At 32.2% G+C, this 18,849-nt stretch overlaps 2 protein-coding genes across 6 annotated transcripts in view; one reads left to right on the top strand and one right to left on the bottom strand.

The window, feature by feature from the left end:
* The window catches only part of MCPH1 (microcephalin 1), a 126,495-nt gene that overhangs the window by 37,300 nt on the left and 70,346 nt on the right, over nucleotides 1-18,849 (top strand). For 2 of the 3 annotated variants that reach the window (XM_035321156.1, XM_035321157.1), the window contains exon 12: nucleotides 5,056-5,133. In XM_035321156.1, coding sequence (XP_035177047.1) covers nucleotides 5,056-5,133 — 78 coding nt within the window. Of the gene's footprint in view, nucleotides 1-5,055; nucleotides 5,134-6,394; nucleotides 7,642-18,849 lie in introns of those variants that run through there. The other variant, XM_035321158.1, reaches the window with a different exon arrangement.
* The window catches only part of ANGPT2 (angiopoietin 2), a 44,158-nt gene continuing 33,589 nt past the window's right edge, over nucleotides 8,281-18,849 (bottom strand). For all 3 annotated transcript variants that reach the window (XM_035321160.1, XM_035321159.1, XM_035321161.1), the window contains 4 exons: nucleotides 15,255-15,356; nucleotides 14,583-14,749; nucleotides 11,024-11,154; nucleotides 8,281-9,593 (listed from right to left, as the gene is read on the bottom strand). In XM_035321160.1, coding sequence (XP_035177051.1) covers nucleotides 9,433-9,593; nucleotides 11,024-11,154; nucleotides 14,583-14,749; nucleotides 15,255-15,356 — 561 coding nt within the window. In that variant the 3' untranslated portion in view covers nucleotides 8,281-9,432. The remainder of the gene's footprint in view (nucleotides 9,594-11,023; nucleotides 11,155-14,582; nucleotides 14,750-15,254; nucleotides 15,357-18,849) is intronic.

Genomic DNA, 18,849 nt, shown 5'->3' with positions numbered 1-18,849 from the left:
GAAGTTTTTGATAATTAATTTTCCCTGGAATAAAGGGTATTGTATCTTAGGTCATCCTAATGAGCCAGCAATGTGTCTTTGTGGGGGGGAAAAAGCACCATCTTTGGCTGCATTAAGAACAAACTTGAGCAAAGGGGTCTAATCTAGACAATCAAAAATGTCTTATAACATATGAGTATTCTTGTCTTATTTCTAATTATGTTTGCATAACTTTGCCATCTTTTTACCCAGAGTAGTTAACTGAATAATCAAAGGAACCACGAGCAATTCTCCAGAAAATGAGTCAGGGGAATTCCATTTAAGCAAAATAATCTTTTCCTTTTTATAATACTAATATACTCAATCCTTTAAATACCTAATCCTACCATAAGTACTCTCATTGGTAAAATACTTCAGATTAGATTCTTAAAATAATCAGTCTGTTTGGAGAAATCATTAGTATTTTTAAAACAAGACATTTTTTCAACAGTGGTAATATTCTTGCAGAAGATCTTCCTTAACATTTTAAGTAACTAAAATATATGTATATATATTTTTCCATTGCCTTTTGCCTTTTGACTTGTAACATGGAGGGGAAATGTAGGCAACTTAGCCTGCCTTTTTTTTTTCCTGAAAAATCTTAAAATGATCTTTTTAAAGACATTTGTTGGAGAGCTATCAAATTTACCATAAGGCATTTAATCTTCATAGCACTTCCTTTACATATATTTCATGATGAATTATATGAAGTACAAATACCATATGATGATTCAGTGTGCTAGTGGGAGGCCTTAAATAATGACTAGTCAAACATTGTGTTTTCAGACACTTTAAGAACTTAGTGTTTGACATAAATTTTCCTATATGGTGTGGATAAGAGAACAAGCTGATTTGCCAAGGAAAACTTGCCACCAATGCAGATCTTATAGCTCTAAAACCTGTAGAGGACACTTCATGGTGTTCCATGCCATACAAGTTGCCTACTACTGAATTAAATACAATAGTCCATGCTTGATTTAAAAAAAAAAATAAATAAATAAATAAAAAAATAAGTCATTAGAAGATTGATTGAGTTGATTGAGTCTGGAATCCAAAGTAAAGAGAAACATTTTTTAAGAGTATAAGTCCACAGAATAAACCATGCCTCTCCACTTTCTTCTTCCCTCCTTATTTCCTCCTTTCTTGTATTCTCTGTAATCAGCAAGACTGTGTTCTACTAGTATTGAAATTAAGTATGTATCAGATGTTATTATTCTTTCCTAACTTCCAATATCCCTATATCCAGCACAGTTGTGCTGCGTTACCGTTATTTTAAGTTAAATTTTCTTTTGTAACTGTGCATTAGAAAACTTATAGATAGCTCTTTCTTCTCAATATATACACATATTTTGAAGTATTAAAGCTTTTCTTAATTCCTTTCCACTACTGAAGGAAGAGTTGTGTAAGAACACATTACAGCTTAACAGTAAAAAGTAGTTTACTCGAGAATAATATTATAAATCATCACTTGGTTTTGTCCTACATGAATTTGAAGCATTTTTTTACTGTTGCAATGAAAATACAGTGTTTGAAAATTGGTCTTTCCTGCAGTCAAAAGCAAACTTATAGCGACTTAAAATGGAGAGTTCTTGATTTCTGTCACTGAAAACTGAATATTGTAGTGAGTGGCGACTTAATTATTTACTGCAGGACCTGTTCATGAACCCTGTATCTAATTTACTTTTTATCTAGGAAAGTAGATATGATGCCTTTGTACTCAATTCCAGAGCCATGATAGACAAGCATTAATCCATCTTCTGTTAAGATAAACAAAATTAAATTCTAAAAAAAAATCTGTAAATACTACAAGGATTGATAGAGGTTATTACTGTAAAATTGGCCTGAAAAACGAAATGGGATTACTTAATCATAACTAATCTTTTGGGTTTATGTTTTAATCTATTTGTGTTTTTTTGCCAATTACTCGGTACAAACATTATTTTGGTGCTATATGGACATGATGTACATGTTATAGAATATGGTACATCTGTCCTGGCTCAAGATTATTTGTGAAGAAATTATTTTCATGCAGCACATCTCTAAGAATTTTATTAAAAAATGTGGTTTTCTTGGTTCAGTTAAAGTTGATATGTATTGTCATTAAAAGAAATGGCTTGGATTAACAGGTTTATTTGCAATAAATGTATACAGCTTTAAGTATATAGCTAACAGATTTCAATAATGTCATTGTAAATTGTAAACAAGTAATTGTAAAAAGTATACAAAAGTATCACCTTAAAATTTATAACTTAAAATCTTAAGTTGCAGTCTTAACTGAATATTTTTTTGTAAGCTGCTGTATTTTTCTTGGCTAAACACAGCAATGCATTATTATGTTTAGAATTATTTTAATGTTCGTTGACTTATTAATGTAGTTAACTCGTGTTTAGGCTTGGTATGCTATAAGGGTTAGAGAAATTATTTTATCTGAACAGCTGTTGCCTTTGCAAATATTTGGTTTTATGTTTTATAAAAGTAAACATAATATCCTTTTGGGTTTTGTAATAATGAAGTTCAACCATAAGTATGAAGATCTGCTGCTTTTCATTATCAACAAAAAATTGCTGTCCAATAACACAAAAATGAACACCTCTGCTCCCCACACAAGTAAGACACTATTTTCCATATCACACAAAGCACCAACTTTGCAGCAGTTTTTACAAGAGATTGCTGGTTCCCCTGAAAGTTGTCAAGTATAAGCTACTTCAGATGACAGACTATAGAATTTGTTTCTGATAATGATAAGATTGCTTTCTAAATTGTTTGCATTTTGCTTCCAGTAGCACGAGAATTTGGGAAAAAAAAATGTTTCTAGAAAGTTATGAGATGGCCTAATTGTATGTGGGAAAATAAGATTTACATTAGTAGCTTATTATCAGTCTGTTTAGTTTATAATCTTGTTTCATTTTGTAATCTGTAACATGGTAAAGGATAAATATATCGTGCTTAATATGTATTATGCCAACTTTTGTCCAAGGGAACATCTCACAGTACTGCTTATGAAATCTTATTAATAAATTAATTTAAATTAAAACAAAAAATATATGGATTTACATATCAAGTTTATCTAAAATATTTTTTTAACAAACAAACAAAAAATCAGTTATTTGTGAATCAAGCATGATAGCAATTTCATTCAAACTGTTCTAAGGTGACTAATGGCAACAGTTTAATGGTGCATGGCTACACTAACAGTGAGAAACAGACATAATATGTTTGAAAAATCTGGAGAACCATATAGGCAAAATGTGATTGCAAGAGGTAAATGATCCCAAACATAGGGATTTACTTTCTAACAAAATCCATGTATCCCATTTTGGGGAGTGTATATATATATATACCTCTTGTTAACTTAATACTGCCTGTTGCTGTAGGAGCAGTAGGGTATTGGGTGCATATGTTTTTAAGGTTGAGTGTATGAACTGTGCTGTCTGTCACTGGTGGGTAATGATGCTTTCTTGACTCATAATTAAGTCTGGCCAAATGATAACTACAGTAAGTACCTTGCAAAGTTCAAATATCTGTAAAAGGAGAAAGTTACTGAATTGTGTGATAGTGGACAACTTGGCAAAGAAATTACCAGTCTTCATTACATATATGGGAAACTATATGGCTCAGCTCACAATCATGAAGTCAACGAGGAAAATAAACTCTTTGTTCATCAACATGTCCTTCAGAATTTAAACTATCTAGAACTATCTAGAAATTAGTAAACTAGAAATTACTAAACTATCTAGAAATTAGTAGGAAAACATCTTTTATATGACTTACGGGCAGCCCCATGGTAGGAACTTTGGTCCCATAAGGATGATGCATTTACCAGTTGAGAGAGTCTCTGAACACTCCTTATGAGGATTTAAAATTATAGATATTCTATCAGCTGCAACTTATAATGATATATTTTTTTTTTCAAGAATGGCGTAGAAAATCAACCTAGAAAAAGTGCTGGATGGAATATTTTTAGTTGATTTTTTTTTGAAAAGTACGTTTCAGAAGTTGAACATATACCTATTTGAAGTAGTATATAAAAAACAGAGTAAGATTGTAGTTCAAATACTATGTTCATTTGCTCATCATAACAATAGAAAATCATTTCTGTGACAGGCAGAGGAAATATTTAAATGTAATCTCAGTTTTCAATATGTAAAAATGAGGAGCCCCTGTGTAGAAAAGATATCCCTGAACATTTGAAGTACTTTTTGATTATCCATTTTGTGATGGCCCTGATGGGAACAGAGGTCTGAAAGCTGTCCAGAGTGTCAGGATCACAAGTCTGCAAGGATCATGTCCATCCAGGATTTTGGAGCTCAGCTGAACACAAATGATCATATAGTTTCTAGACAGTTTGTACTCTGCTCTGTTAGCAACCTTTTTTGTGATCTATAATGTGCAGTTGGCAGAGGAGGATACCTAAGAGAATGAATCAAAGCTTTTCATCTTTGCAGGCTGACATGTATTATATATAATAGTTTCATAATCCCAGCCAGTTGTAGGAGTTGATAATCAGTCCAGTACTGTTCAAAATCTTCATTTATGATCTGGCTGATGGGACAGAGGGCAGCCTCAACAAACTTCCAGACAATACAGAATTGGGAGAAGTGTTTAATACACCCGACGGGTGTGCCCATTCAGAGGGATCTTGACAGGCTGGAAAAATGAAGTTCAACAATGCACTGGATCAAGAGAACAGAACTGATATAATATGGCAATTGTTGATTTTTTTCCCTTTTGACTGCCTGTTTAAAAATTTTATTCTGGTATCACAATGCAAAAAGTTGACTCTTCTAATATACTTCTAAGATTTTGAAAATTAATGTGGCCATGCATAGAGATATGACTGACATTTTAATGGCTTGTTTTATTTGTAGAATTTGTACTTTTCAGATTGCTTGGGTTTTTTTTTAGAGAATCATTTGGTTTGGGTAAATGAAATATCAAACCAACTACTGTAACTGCACTGTTGGTTTAATTACACATTCAAATATTTTGCTATTTTAGAAATTATAAAAGTTCTGCTTATGGTTTAATTTATTTTAGGTTCTGTGGTCTTTGGAAGTTGGCCATTGGATCTCAGAGGAACCATATGAACTTTCGTCCAACTTCCCTGCAGCTCCTGTAAGTCTGATTGCCCTTTAAACTTGTAAACATAATTTTATTTCTCTAAATTGGCCCTATACAAAGGTATTGTGAGCAAGAATGCTATGAATAAAAAAACATATTTTTTAAAGACTATAGGAGTTATTTTCTCTTTCATCTACTACTTTTTGAAGTGTGTATAACAACTAACTTTTGAAGTTTATGCAAAACCTTATATGGAAAGTGCAAAAGATCAATTCACCAATTATCAATGGAATAAATTAACATCTTTACTTAAGTATAAATGCACTTTAATTTACTTGTGGCATATCTAATTTCTATCCACACATATATATACTGGAAAGGCATGTTATTACCTAGTGAGAAGATGTGTCAGGTCATTGTGTCAATATTTTCAGTCTGAAAATAGCTTTTGGAATGTAAACTTACTGTGGACTTCTAAAACTAGTAGGTGAAATGAAGCATTTTTTCCCTTCTTTAATGCTCATTACTGAGCTCAAGTACTGAGTTGCAAACTAACGCAAAAGTGTGTTTGTAAAGGCACAGTGTGTATCTGTGCAGATCTAAATATCTGCATTCCATGTGTTGTAACTGTTTAAATGCTAATTTCATTTTGGATTTAAAATACTCTAGCAGGTTGCTGGTTGATCACTCTAACAGTTTTGCGAAAAAGGTTTCACAATTTCTCTTACACTGCAGCTAGATAAATATGTTCTTATCTGCTACTTGTTCCTTAAAGTTTCATGCAGGTTTTGAGGACAGAACATTTAATGGAGGTTGAACATTATATTTACCATAGTTGTACTGACTGTTAAGTCATTTTTAACTTTCCCTCTAAATCCATAATTTATGTAAATTGACTTGTTCAAGATGAAGACTTTACTCCATGATTTTAAGCTATAATTTCTTAAAGTGAAGAGAAAGTGTAACATTTTTTTTTCTGAAATAAGTCCCAAGAAATTAATCATTCATTATAAAGTAGTATTTTTTCCCTAAAAGGAGGAAGCAAATTTTTAATACAGCAAATACTTTAATGGCAATGTGAAAAATAAATAAGCATGTTCTTTTTTTCTGCATTTGTACCAAAACAAAACAACAACAACAAAAAAAAAGGCACAGTACTTCAGATCAAGCTGCTTTGAGTTTTATGTTTCTTCTCAGACCACCTTGTCTAATAACTAAGGGTGCTATCAGTAACAACTTACATAACATTCTTGGTAAGTGATTCCTGCTTGTGTTGTTTTTTAGATTCTGTTTACAATTTTTGTTTCTAATATAGAACTAGGAGGAGTGGAGAGATGATGAGGAGACAAAATGGAGGGAGGCATGGCTGTGCTGAGAAACTGTATTGCTTGTTTGCTGTGTGCTTCTTCAACAGAGGAGTAAAATCAGTGTTGAAAGTGATATTTCTGTCACCTTTCCCTTCTTGGGTCATTCTTGTGTTTTACTGTAGTAGATACCTCATATTTAAAGATATATTTTTTGTTTGAGTACAAATTAAGTTTACATTTCTTTTATTTTCTTGTTATTTTTTCTCTTCTTCCTAGAGGACCATTAGAGAAAATGGAAGGGCATTCTACTTTTATGCATTGGTTATTTTTTGATTACAGGAAGGAATTAAAAGAAGGGAGTTATATTATCATTGTGTTTTAATTATTTGTACCAAACCAAAGGAGTAATTGCAGTCTTCTTTTTCCTATTGCATTCAGTCTGAAATGCCCTCCTCTCACTTCACTTTGCTGTTTGCAGCTTAATCCTTGCAGTCTCATTTAGATAATGAGATCACTTAAAAATATATTCACTCTATAATTTTACATTCATGTTGATGAATAACTACTCCATGTTAAAAAAATAATTTAACGATTGATCTGTTAAATATCTATCACAGTATCATTAATCATCTTCCAAGAATAGTCATCAGAAAGAGCCTTTTGCTTTATAAAACCCCCTTTTTTTTCCCAGCAAATTGAAAGTAGCCATGCAGTATTTAATTATTCTTGTTCTATAGTGTTTTCTTATAAAAATAATGAAAGTTATTATCAGCCAGAAGTTAGAACTATTTTTCTTTGCTAGGTTGAGTATTCATATTGTACAAGATTCAGTCACAATTTTTAAGAAGCCTTTTTTAGATTATTGGACTGGATATACTTACTATCACAAATATTGGGAATATTTTCTTTATTTGTCTAATTAAATGTGATGAAGAAGGAAATATGCTATTTCTATTCAATTTCATGGAATCATAAAATATGTCAGAAAGTACTTGTGAAGGTTTAGTTCTATGCCCTGCTCCAAGCAGATCTAATTAGATCAGGACACTAACGGACTTTTCAGGTCCACTCTCATGCTAATAAATAAAAATTCAACTATCTAAGTGGAATTTCCCAAATTCCAATTTGTTTCCATTGTTCCACTGCAGCGCACCTCCAAGTAGGGTCTGCCTCTGCCTTCTGTGTCAGGCTGTTGTAAAAAACAGTAAGATCTCCCTTTCTTCTTGTCTTGTCCAGGCTAAAAAAAAAAAAAAAAAAAAAAGCCTTTTCTCTGTAAATCAGGTACTTCAAACCCTTTATTATCTTGGTAGTCTTCTACTAGACTAAAGACATGTAGAAATTCATGAAAGTAATTTTCTGAAGTATTTTTTTAATTTGGTATATCTTTACAAGTTTCCTATGAGGAAACATAAATTACTTAGAGTAATTTAAATATATTGAAACTGTAGTGTACTACTCTTCAGATGATGACCTAACTTACATTCATTGGGTTTATTTAATATCAGGTCATGAAATAATATTTAGAAGATTTTTTTTTCTGATACTCTTCAGTGATGCTGACATATATTTTTGGTGAAGAAGAATGGTGGTGTTGTAAATGGTGGGGTACTCCAACAGAGTTTTAATGACTTCCAGTATGAAATGAAGAGTTTACTTCCATCTTTCTCAAAATCATTTACTGTTTTTAAGATACAATGCCTTTTGTTAAGCCTCCAGAAATGTTGTGTCTGGGCTTTTTGCTTTGTTTTGGTATGAGGTATGTTAGCTAATGGTATGAGGTCTTGTAGCTAATGCAGTCAGCTGCTGAAATTAAAAATTTATAAAATTATTACTTTAAAGCAAAGACTATGCATGAGAATTAAATTATGTAATTAAAAAAAAAAAAAGTCAAAAATTACCTGGTAGAGTCATTTATTCACATTGTGTTATACATTGAGGGCCTACCTTCTTCATGAAAAATTTTAAGGGAGAAATACTAACCTCACTGAAAAACAAACAAACAAACAAAAAACCTACAGTATGACCTTTGGTAACTTTCAGATTTTTTTTTCCCTTGTTTTTCAAATATAGTAATTTCTTTCTTAATTCACAGGCATAAATTGAATTTCATCAAATAACATGCATATGTTTTTTAAGATAGGTTATTTTTACAAAATATTTAGATGGACTACAGCACCATGACTGATTGTCATAGACAACTAGACATCTGGTGTTTATGCTGTTGTCTCAGTTTATAAAATACTGGTCAGTTATTTTACAGGTAAATGACAAGGTAATAAAAAAGTGCAATTTTCATAACAACGTAAAGAAACACTGTAATTTGCAGGGATTTTTGTAACTTAAAGATAGTAACTGTAATAAGTGCAAACTGAAATAAATGGTATTTTTTGTACATGGTATTTCTCAAGAATAAATGCAAAGTACTTAAATGCTATTTGTCCTCTTTTAAATAAAGTAATACAGGCTGTTGGAAAAAAAATATGAATAAGTATAAGAAATTGTTTAGGAGATTATGGGGGAAAGAATGTAATAACTACAATATTGGGCTAATTACAGAAGAGTATAATTTCTATGTACATAACGGCAAACAGACACACAGATAAATAGTTCTAGACCTAGTTACGTGTTTTATATTAGAGTAATGTTTGAAGTTCAGTGATGAGGCAAAATGGATATTGCTAAAACTATTTTAGGTATTTTTCACAGTTCCAGTTATTTACTAACACATATATAACATAAATGATCGGTAAAAGACAGTCCTTCAGTTGTCTGACAGTTTCTTGGATATTCTTTTTATTCAGTCATTTGGCCAAATAACTGTTATATCATGTTGATGCTTTAGACTTTGTGTCTAGTTGAATAATACGAGCTTTAGTGGATCAAGGCTATTGCAATTCAAGGATTGGAATGAACTGATCCCTTCAGAACATTAGCGCATGTTTTCTGGGCTTGAAAATGAGACAAGTTGCAGATGTGTTTATATGCTTGGCAAATGAAGTCTTTGAAGACTATACAATACATAATTCACATAAGAATGCAAAAGCATTTAAAAATCTGCTGGTCGAATCATCATAGTTGTGGCTTTGAGAGAGTATCCTGAGCCTTTCCAGTAGTACCACTTAATACCATTGAACTTGTTATTGTTCTGTCGTAATGGGTAATACATTCCATTGAGGTTAGAAGGACCACATGCATCAAACCACCACCCTGCAAGATCAGAAAACAAAGGAAAATGTCAGCAGATGAAAAATATCTGCACAAATAATTTTCAAAATAGTATATATGAAGATTTTAAACTCTTTTTTGTCCCAAAATGAGAAACAAATCTAAAACCAGTTTCTCATTCCCGTGATTTGGAAGTGTCAATATAAAATATTTGCCTCCAACCCAGTAAGGAAAGGTATTTGGGTATTAATTACATGTTCTTAAAGCTTATGTAATCCTTTGAAGTTTAAAGTTGCATAGGAAAGGTGTTGAAGCTATGTTAATTAGTTATTAATATCAAAATATTGTTGACAATCTGAGAGCAAAACTTTATTTAAAGTGTAATGGTATTGAGTTGTCTTTGCTTTTCATCTGCTCTTTTGTAAATTCCTGTCCTTTGCAGATTTAAATTCCCTTCTCAGTTGTTGTTAGAGGATTAATTCAGTTATCTGTTTCAGTTCTGTGTGCAGATAAGTTCAAAACAACTGTGTTGATACTTGGTAAGAAGGAGGAAAAAGCAGCCCAAACTTATATTGTAAACTTGTGGTCCTGAACTGTTAGTGGGTCATAAGGAAAAATTATTTTTATTAAGAAGATAATATTTTTATACTTTTGTTATGATAGCGATAATATGCATGTTCTGTTTAACAGGGCAGAAATCCAATTATCCTTTTAGATAAGCAGAAAATCTTTTTGTGCTATAGGGAAACAAACCATTTCTTAAGAGACTGCAGGAAGAGAATTCAAATTTACAAAAGCAGTCATTTACATTTCAGAATACAGAATTCTAGATTGACAAATTATAGCATGACTTGTGTGGTTCAAGGTCAAAACATCACCTAAAACTCCAATAAATAGTGAACAATCATTTTAAAAGTGTACGTGCCTCTTATGTGATTTATCTTAAATGGATGTATTGACATTTCATGATCGTATTGAAATATGGAATTAAATACTTGTAGCATATATGTCATATGGCAAGTTTGGGGGGTGGTTTTCTTTTGGATGGTTAGGAAAAGTGTCTGTGTCTAAAAATCAGGAGCCATTTCACTGACCAACAGAATCTCTAAAATAAATTTTGAAGGACTTTAGGTGTTTTAATCTCCGGGACTGTTAACTCATTCCTTGGAAGAAGAATCTGCTGTCACTCTTGTTAGTTCTGTAATTGTAGACTTTCTTGTACCCCAGCTTGAGGGACTGGTGTGTGTGTGTGTGTGTTTATTTGTTTTCCCAATTTTAGCTTCTCCTGTTTTACATTAACTTTTGTCAAATGGTAAAATATTTCATTTGGAGTCACCACTCTAGCATTTCTATCAGTTTTGAATTTCTTCAATAGTCAAAATTTAGTAAGTCAAAATTATCACCATTTATCTCATAGACAATTTCTGTGCCAATAAAAATAGGAAGACCAAGAAAGAAAATAACATTCCTACCTCCTGTTAGCATTTGTGAACATTTGCAAATACATTTGTCATTGTCTGCATCCTTTGTGCTAAAATCATTTCCTGGTTGGCTTATACTGCTTATTTTGCCTGCTGTCCCCGTAAGTCCTTTAAGGTGGATCCTGCAGAAGTGAGGAATGGAAAAACAAATATTTTGTGGAAGTTAATGATAGTTGATCTACAAAGTAATGATGAAATAATTTGCAGTAAGCATCCTGTTCAAAGAGTTCAGTTCTCTTCTGGCTAATGCACTGTTGTACTGAGCGGAAATGGTCAGCACAATATCTTAATGAACAGTGTCCACGTTAGTAGAGATGGCTGTTTTGTTCATGCCATATTAGAAGAAAATGATAGCAGGTAGTTCTTCATATATAATTTCTTAATTGGGCTTTCTTACTTCTGTAAGTAGTTGTGTGCATTTTTTTTTAAATCAAGTTAAAAAGCTTAACCAAAACTTTTTTTGGTTCCTATTTTGCTATTACCACACTATGGCAGTGTAGCATTACAACTTGGCATCTATGAGATAAGAGCATTACCTGGACTCTCAGTTACCAACTAGTAACTGATACTAAGGATTTTCTAAATATTTCCTTTTCCACTTACCAAATTCCTCTTCCTGTTAAGTTTGTTTCACTTCCCTAGCAAGTTAAGCTTTCAATGAGGCTTCTCCTGTTTAGATCTCCTTATGAAGGTACAGACACAGTGAGAAGAGATACTGGAGCACTGACCTGGGGAGGCAGTTACACAGCTACGACTATGTTATGCAATTCAAAGTGAATGTCTTGAACTGGGTGGACTTAAACCCTCTGCTCCCACCATGACCCTTTGCTGACTGCATTTCTGTATCAATAGCTTACCTTTCTCAGAGCTATTTCTTTGTTTAAGGAGTAGAACTGACTCTGAGAACCAGCTTCTCCCCAGAGAAGCATGTAATACATCTTCTGTGTAATTTTCTGCTTATGATAGAAGTTTTCTTTGGGAATTTAATAGATAAGTTATTTTAACCTATTTTATACTTCCTATGTAAAAATATTAAGAATGAATGAATTTGCATTTATTCAGATTTCAAAAGATTAGCTCATTACAAATTTCCTCAAAAATCTCAAAAAGCTAAATATTCTGTTTCTTTCTTGAGGCAAGTTTAAAACTTTCTATTTAAACACTGGTCCCTGTAAGCCAGTTTCTAACATATTACTAAAGGTTCTGAGCACAGAGTATGAGCCTAGGCTTGATTTGAAAACATCATCTGAAGTTTAATATAAAGCAGAGTTTCATAGAATTGAATCATTTTTTAAAAGTATGGCTTATAACAGATGAGAGTCAATGGATATAAATTGAAATGAGATTCTGATCTCATCACTAGATGTCAGGAAATCTTGACCGTGCAGAAAAGCAAGGGAAGAGGTTGTACAGTCTCCATCTTTGGATGTTATGAAGACCCAAGTGGATGAAGCCCTGAGGCACATAGTCTGACCTCATAGCTTTGAGATTAGGAAGTTGGACTCAGCTAGAGCCCATTCTGATCTCAATTTTTTCTATTGTTCTATGAAATGTCAGTTTTATGAACCAACTGCATTCAATTGTTTTAATGTTTTTAATATAATGAAAGTTGTCCTTGATTGAATAATCTCTTTTTAAATTTTTTATAATTTTAAATATGTTCTTTAAACTACTGCATTCCATGATTCAGTCCATGTTTAGTTGTATTTTAAAATAAAGTATCTATTTACAGACAACCAACTTAGTTTTCAGTAATAATTTTTTGATCACGTAAATGGACAAGGGTAATGACCCATATTGCAAAGGTTGTCTTACCAAGTATTTTAATGCATTACTTTAAAAAAAAAAAAAAAAAATCTCTGCTGTTGATTCTAACTGTTCCCAGATGAAAAAAATATTTGCTTTGGACATGAGACAGCTGTATACTGCTAATGCATTAAGATCTAACATTCAGGGATAGGGAGATGCTGATAGCGTTAGATTGCTTTGCATACAAGACCTGAGTTGAAGTAACAACTTCATTTCTCTTGGGTGTCAGACTGACTTTGTTTACATCAAATTGTTAGTGATCTTGGAGAAATTGACCTAAATTTAGGTATTTTTCTCTGATGAGTTAGGTAAACCTCGATGAATCTATAAGATTCACATAAAGAAATGTTTTCCAGACCATGTAGTAGGAAAACATCTGTTATACTGCAGAGTCTTGAGTTCTTCTATACACCATCATACGATATCTACTGCATTGACAAAGAGCCTGTCAGAGTATGAACTGCCCATATAATTCAGTTGTGGCTGATACTATGTTAAAATGCTATGATAATATTATTTTTTTTTTCATTTTTTTTAAACAAGTATGTAAGAAAAAGCTGTGAAGCTTTATATTTTAATGAATGATGGAAGCATATGTCTATTAAAATTCTTGTTAAAAGTGGATGGATTGTAGGGGTTGAGATAATGTTTGGTATTAGCTTCATTTTCATAGGTAGGAATTTTATTCTTTGAGAATCCAAGAAAATGGTTAAAAGAATGAGAAGGTAGCATTAGCTCTGTATGCAGTGAACTTCTTCTGGTGAAAGACTGAAGTGGAAAATCTCCTTGCAGCATTGTCTATCTGTCATTCACCTTTCAGAAATTTATTTATTCCCTGGAATCATGATTTGATAATCTCTTTCCATTGATAGCCTTTGATAGACTTTGATAGTCTTAAAGCCATTTCCAATGCTGATCCAGCAAATGGTTCCTTTTTTGTTGTTTGTTTGTTTGCTTTTTATTCAAATAACAAATGGTAAATGTTAATTTTGGTTTAAAACTTGTTACAATTTTATTTTGGTAAAGAAACATTTAACTGATAGTCTGCTTAAAGACAAGGTAACTCATTAACAGATATTAGGATTTCTTTCTTTAAAATGTCAGTTACAGTTACCCAGCTGCAAGATACAAAATTTTTTTGAGACAAGAAGAAAAGCAAATCTAGAAGTTAAATTTGTCTAAAAGTTCTCTTTGACAAACTTGTCTGTGATGTGAAAAAAATAAATAAAAACCATTTTCCCCCTCATACCTTTCTACTACAGAGCTTTGAGAATTACCCCATGTGTATATTTGAACATGGTAGTTGTTTTTCTGTGTAAAGAGGACACTTGGATGAATCTACATGCTTAGAGCAGAAGATGGATGTACGATTGCATTTTTATGCCCCTCTTTCCTCTGCAACTGCAGACTTGTTTTTACTGACCTGAAAACTGCGCACTGCCATCTGCTGTATTAGTATGTGTATCCTATGCTATGCCATACTATCTCTTCATTTTTGTGCATCTGGTTTGTTACACACACACAGTGTGCACTAGCAAAATGTACATTGTCTCCTTTGAGAAAAAAATATTAAAATGTTTTAGGGAACAGGTGAAAATCAAGACAAGCACTACTTTCTGAGTGAATTGGAAAAAAAAAAAAAAGTACATAATTTGTAGGAAACAAGGTAATGCATCTATACAGTTTAGAATAATTTTCTTCAGATCATTTTTTTTTATTCAGATCAGATTTTCCTGCTTACCTGTATTTTTGTTCTTCATTTGCTAGATAGAATTGGTCATACAAAGAATATGCTTCATTTCCTTCCCAGTCTTTCAGGAGTATTTTAAGAACGTAACGCTTCTGATTAGTCAGTTGAGAAACAAACTCATTTCCTAGCCAGTACTCTCCAGCAGGATCACCAAATCCCTGTAATTCAAGTTGTATATTTAAATAATTGTGTTTTCTGTGTTTGTTTGTTTTTTTTTAATATTTATTTATGTTTGAAGTGATCACTTGATCAGTTTTAACAGTCCGTTAACTCATAACTTTAGTCTGTGAAGGTTCTAGATGTTTAATATTTCAAGAAGTTGATTTCAGCAATGACAACTTTAGGAATCTGAAATAGTGAATCAATAGATTATTTGGAGCAAGTTGCCACTAGCAACACAAATATAAATAACTCAAAAATGTGGACATATCATGGAATAGTTATTAATGAAAAGTGAAGTCACTCTTTAAAAACAAATACCACACTTGAAAGTCTGCTTCAGAAAACAATTTATACTACTCTGACATTTTTTAAATGAACTTCTAAGTATAAAGGCAACTTATAAAATCTTCCTCATTTCTAAGGATGCTATTAGCATTACTTTATTATATCAGATTTCAGATTACAATAACTAATATTAAGGCCTCAGAAAATATTGTTTACCATCTTGTAGTCTTTCCATGTCCGGTGAAAATCCACGCTGCCATCTTCACGTCTTTGCATAATTGTCCAACCTCCTCCATTAGTTTCCATGTCACAGTAGGCCTATCAGAGTAAGTATGTAACAGTCTAAGTTCATGTACTCTTGTGAAAAAAAAATAAAAAAAAATAATAAAAAAAAACACAGAGCAGAGCATATACTTTGCATAATTCTCTATAGTGGTATGTTTTAAAGTGTACAATGTGTATTAACCTAGAAATATTGATTTTCATAATCTTCATAAAATAATTTGTGGTGTCTACAAGTAAGTCACTATGCATCGCATTTATCAGAATACAAACAGCAACTTAAAAACAGCTGATGGCTAGTGTTAAATGGGTCATCAACTTAAGATCTAGATTTTTCAATCAAAAAATGAATGTAGCTTCTGACTCTGTACTTCCTTCTTGCATTTACATTTTTTTCTGATGAAATATTTCTCCTGAAAGATGCTTTTATTTATTCAGCCTTTTTTTTTTGAGAGAGAGTCATTCAAATTCCCCATGGTTTGCCAGAGTATACAAGCTGTTAGATTCAAACAGTGAACAATCTGAAAAATGTTTTTATTTCCACTGTCATTGTTCAATATGTTTGCAGATTATCTGTCCCCCAGAAATGAATCTAGATGTAGAATTGTTAGCTGAAAAGTTAAATCTTGAAGCCATGCTGTTATTCAGACTGCAACAAATGATCTATATTCTAGATATCCTAGAACTAAAATGTAAGTACTATACTGTGATGTTTCCAAATACTCATAAATCATATCTGACTTTACCAAGTTATTGCTGTACATTTGAAAGGATTGACATGTAGTAGGCAGTTTACTGAACTCTGTATTAAAATACACTGTAAATGCATCCCCAGCACAGCATAGTTCAAATTTATAGATGACTTGTTTGGTTGATCTCTTTCTAAAATAAAATAGGAAATGACTGGTATATACTCACTGAACTATAACAGATAAAAGGTTCAACTGGGAAGATGCTGATAGAAAGAAAATCTTTTGAAAATATGGAGATTACTTTTGAGTCATGTTTGAGAAAATTAGTGAATAAATTTTTTTAAAAAATCTTTGAATACTTAGGATCTTTTTTTTTTTTTTGATAAAGATTTAAAATTATTACATCTAATTCCACTTTTCTGAAACTAGCAAAACTTAAAAAGGGATGTGTGAAGTCAATGGAAAAGGACTGGTGTAAAACAGTATAATTGAAAGTCATATTGAAATCAGTATCTGCATATATTGGATATTAGTACAGATACTCAGAAAAATGTTAAAGTTCTTTTACAATTATTTCTCTTTGGAGAGTTCATACTTTAATGCTCTAAGTGCTCTTATTTGGAAGTTTGTGTGTGTGTGTGGTTTTTAGCACTTTCTGCCAAGATATTGAAGTTCTGAGACTTCTTCAGAATCATTTCAAGTTTGAAAAGTTTTGAAATTATAGTTTCAGTGTTAAGCTACATTAAATTTTAATCTGTAGGCTAGCTATTCAGCTGTATCATTAAATAAGCAAAATTTGATCTTCCCATCTACGGTAGTGGTGCCAAAACTTGACTTCTTAGACTCGGTTAGAATATTTCATCTTTTAAGATTAATTAAAATAAAATTTAAAAATAAAATTAAAAAAAAAAAAAAACATAGGATCACAGAATCATAGAATGGCTTGGGTTGGAAGGGACCTCTTAGATCATGTAGTGCCACACCCACTAGACCAGGTTGCTCAGGGCCTCATCCAACCTGGTCTTGAACACCTTCAGGGATGGGGCATCCACAACCTCTCTGGGCAACCTGTACCTCACCACCACCTGAGTGAAAAATCTCCTCCTAATCTCTAATCTAAATCTCCCCTCTTTAAATTTAAAACCATTCCCCCTTGCCCTGTCATTATCTGATTGAGCAAAGAGTCACTCTCCAATACATGAGCATCTAATACATGAGCATCTCATCATTAATTTGAGATTTCTCCTTTATTTAAAATAAATAAATAAATTGCTTGATGGTATTCCTTCTTGCATAACTCATTAGTGCTGCTTGTGACAATGTGCCTAATCATGACTGACTGGCACTGAAGCTGTATGTCTTTCTCATCCCCATTTACAGGAGGTGGTCTTTTTAGTGTTAGTAGTTTTTAGTTCTTTGAATTGGTAGACATGTAGGAAAGGTTTCTGAAAAGAAAGCAAGCCCTTAGAGCTGCTAATATTAAATATATTAGTGTTTCAGTAGGCTACAATACATAGGAAATCTAAAGCAGGTGCTGTATAAGGTTGTGTCTAGACTCTGTTCAACATCAGAGAATTGTGAGACATTCAACTGAAGATTTTAGGAAAGACAAAAGAAGGAAGAAAGTGAGTTGATTAGAGACCAGTTAAAGTATGTCATATGAATAGAATTTAATTGAAAGCAACAACTTTATTTTGCACTGCTGCATGCGGTTCCTTATACCTCAAAGCCTGGGGTTCCTTTGTTTATTTGTTTTGTTTTTAACTAACATCTGTATTTAATGACTGGTAATGATTTGGTAATAGTATATAAATTGAACTCAGTAGAAATAAAAATTGCCTTGAAAAGGAAAGCATAACATTCCAAAGATAAAGTATTATACAAAGAGATCGATCTGTTTTAAAAAAGCTAATTTGTGATATATTGTGCATATGTGAAAACTGATTGCCACAGAAGGCTATGAAGAGGGTTACTAAGGATGGGCTAAAGCTGATGCAGATACTTTTATTAAGTGTCTCTGTAAGATAAAATGATGATCAAAAAAGTGGTCAAATATCATTGGTTGTAGAGAAAGTTGTTGATTTTGAAGATTCATCCCACTGAAAAGACTGTATAGTAAACCAGATTTAGAACAGACCTGGTTCAGCCTTCTGTGAAACGTAGTTTTTAACTGCTTATAGAGAGAGGCCAGGTATTAATTTACATGGTCCAGTCTGATATTGCTATTGTAGATGTTAATTGAATATTGCATACAAATTCCTTGGGGCCTATCATCTAAATTTCAATTTGAATTATTAATTTAATGATGTAAATGCCTTAAAATAGTGCAATATCTCAATAATTCTCAAACTGCACTTCTTACAGAAAATAGATACTGGCTATAACACAAATATTTTACACGTGAATGGCAAGACAACTGACTTTATAGACACAATAGTCTCTTTGTGATAAATGCTGTAGTAGTGAGATTTTTTTGCCAAAGGGGAAGCAATTTGGTAAGAACTGAAATTCCTAATGAGAAATTCAAGAAGAGACATCCATAAAAATCTCATGTAGATTTTCTAACAATGATTTTATAAATTTTAGGTAAATTTCATAGTATATTTTTTCCACACCAAATAAAATCATGTTAGTCATCTGTAACTGCTTCTAAAAGATGACAGTTATATGGTGTTCAAAATGGAAATCCTTTCCTTTATTATGTGGAAAGTGTGGCACAGCAAAAGGACTTGTATTGGTTTACATCATCTCCTTTTAGTGTCATAATAGCTGTTGTAAAAGATGATAAGATTATTGTTGCTTGAGATTTCAGTGTATGGTTTCCAACTGTTGTACTT

This window comes from Oxyura jamaicensis, chromosome 3, assembly GCF_011077185.1.
Source record: "Oxyura jamaicensis isolate SHBP4307 breed ruddy duck chromosome 3, BPBGC_Ojam_1.0, whole genome shotgun sequence".
NCBI classification, from domain to species: domain Eukaryota; kingdom Metazoa; phylum Chordata; class Aves; order Anseriformes; family Anatidae; genus Oxyura; species Oxyura jamaicensis.
This window is presented reverse-complemented; position numbering and strand designations above follow the sequence as displayed.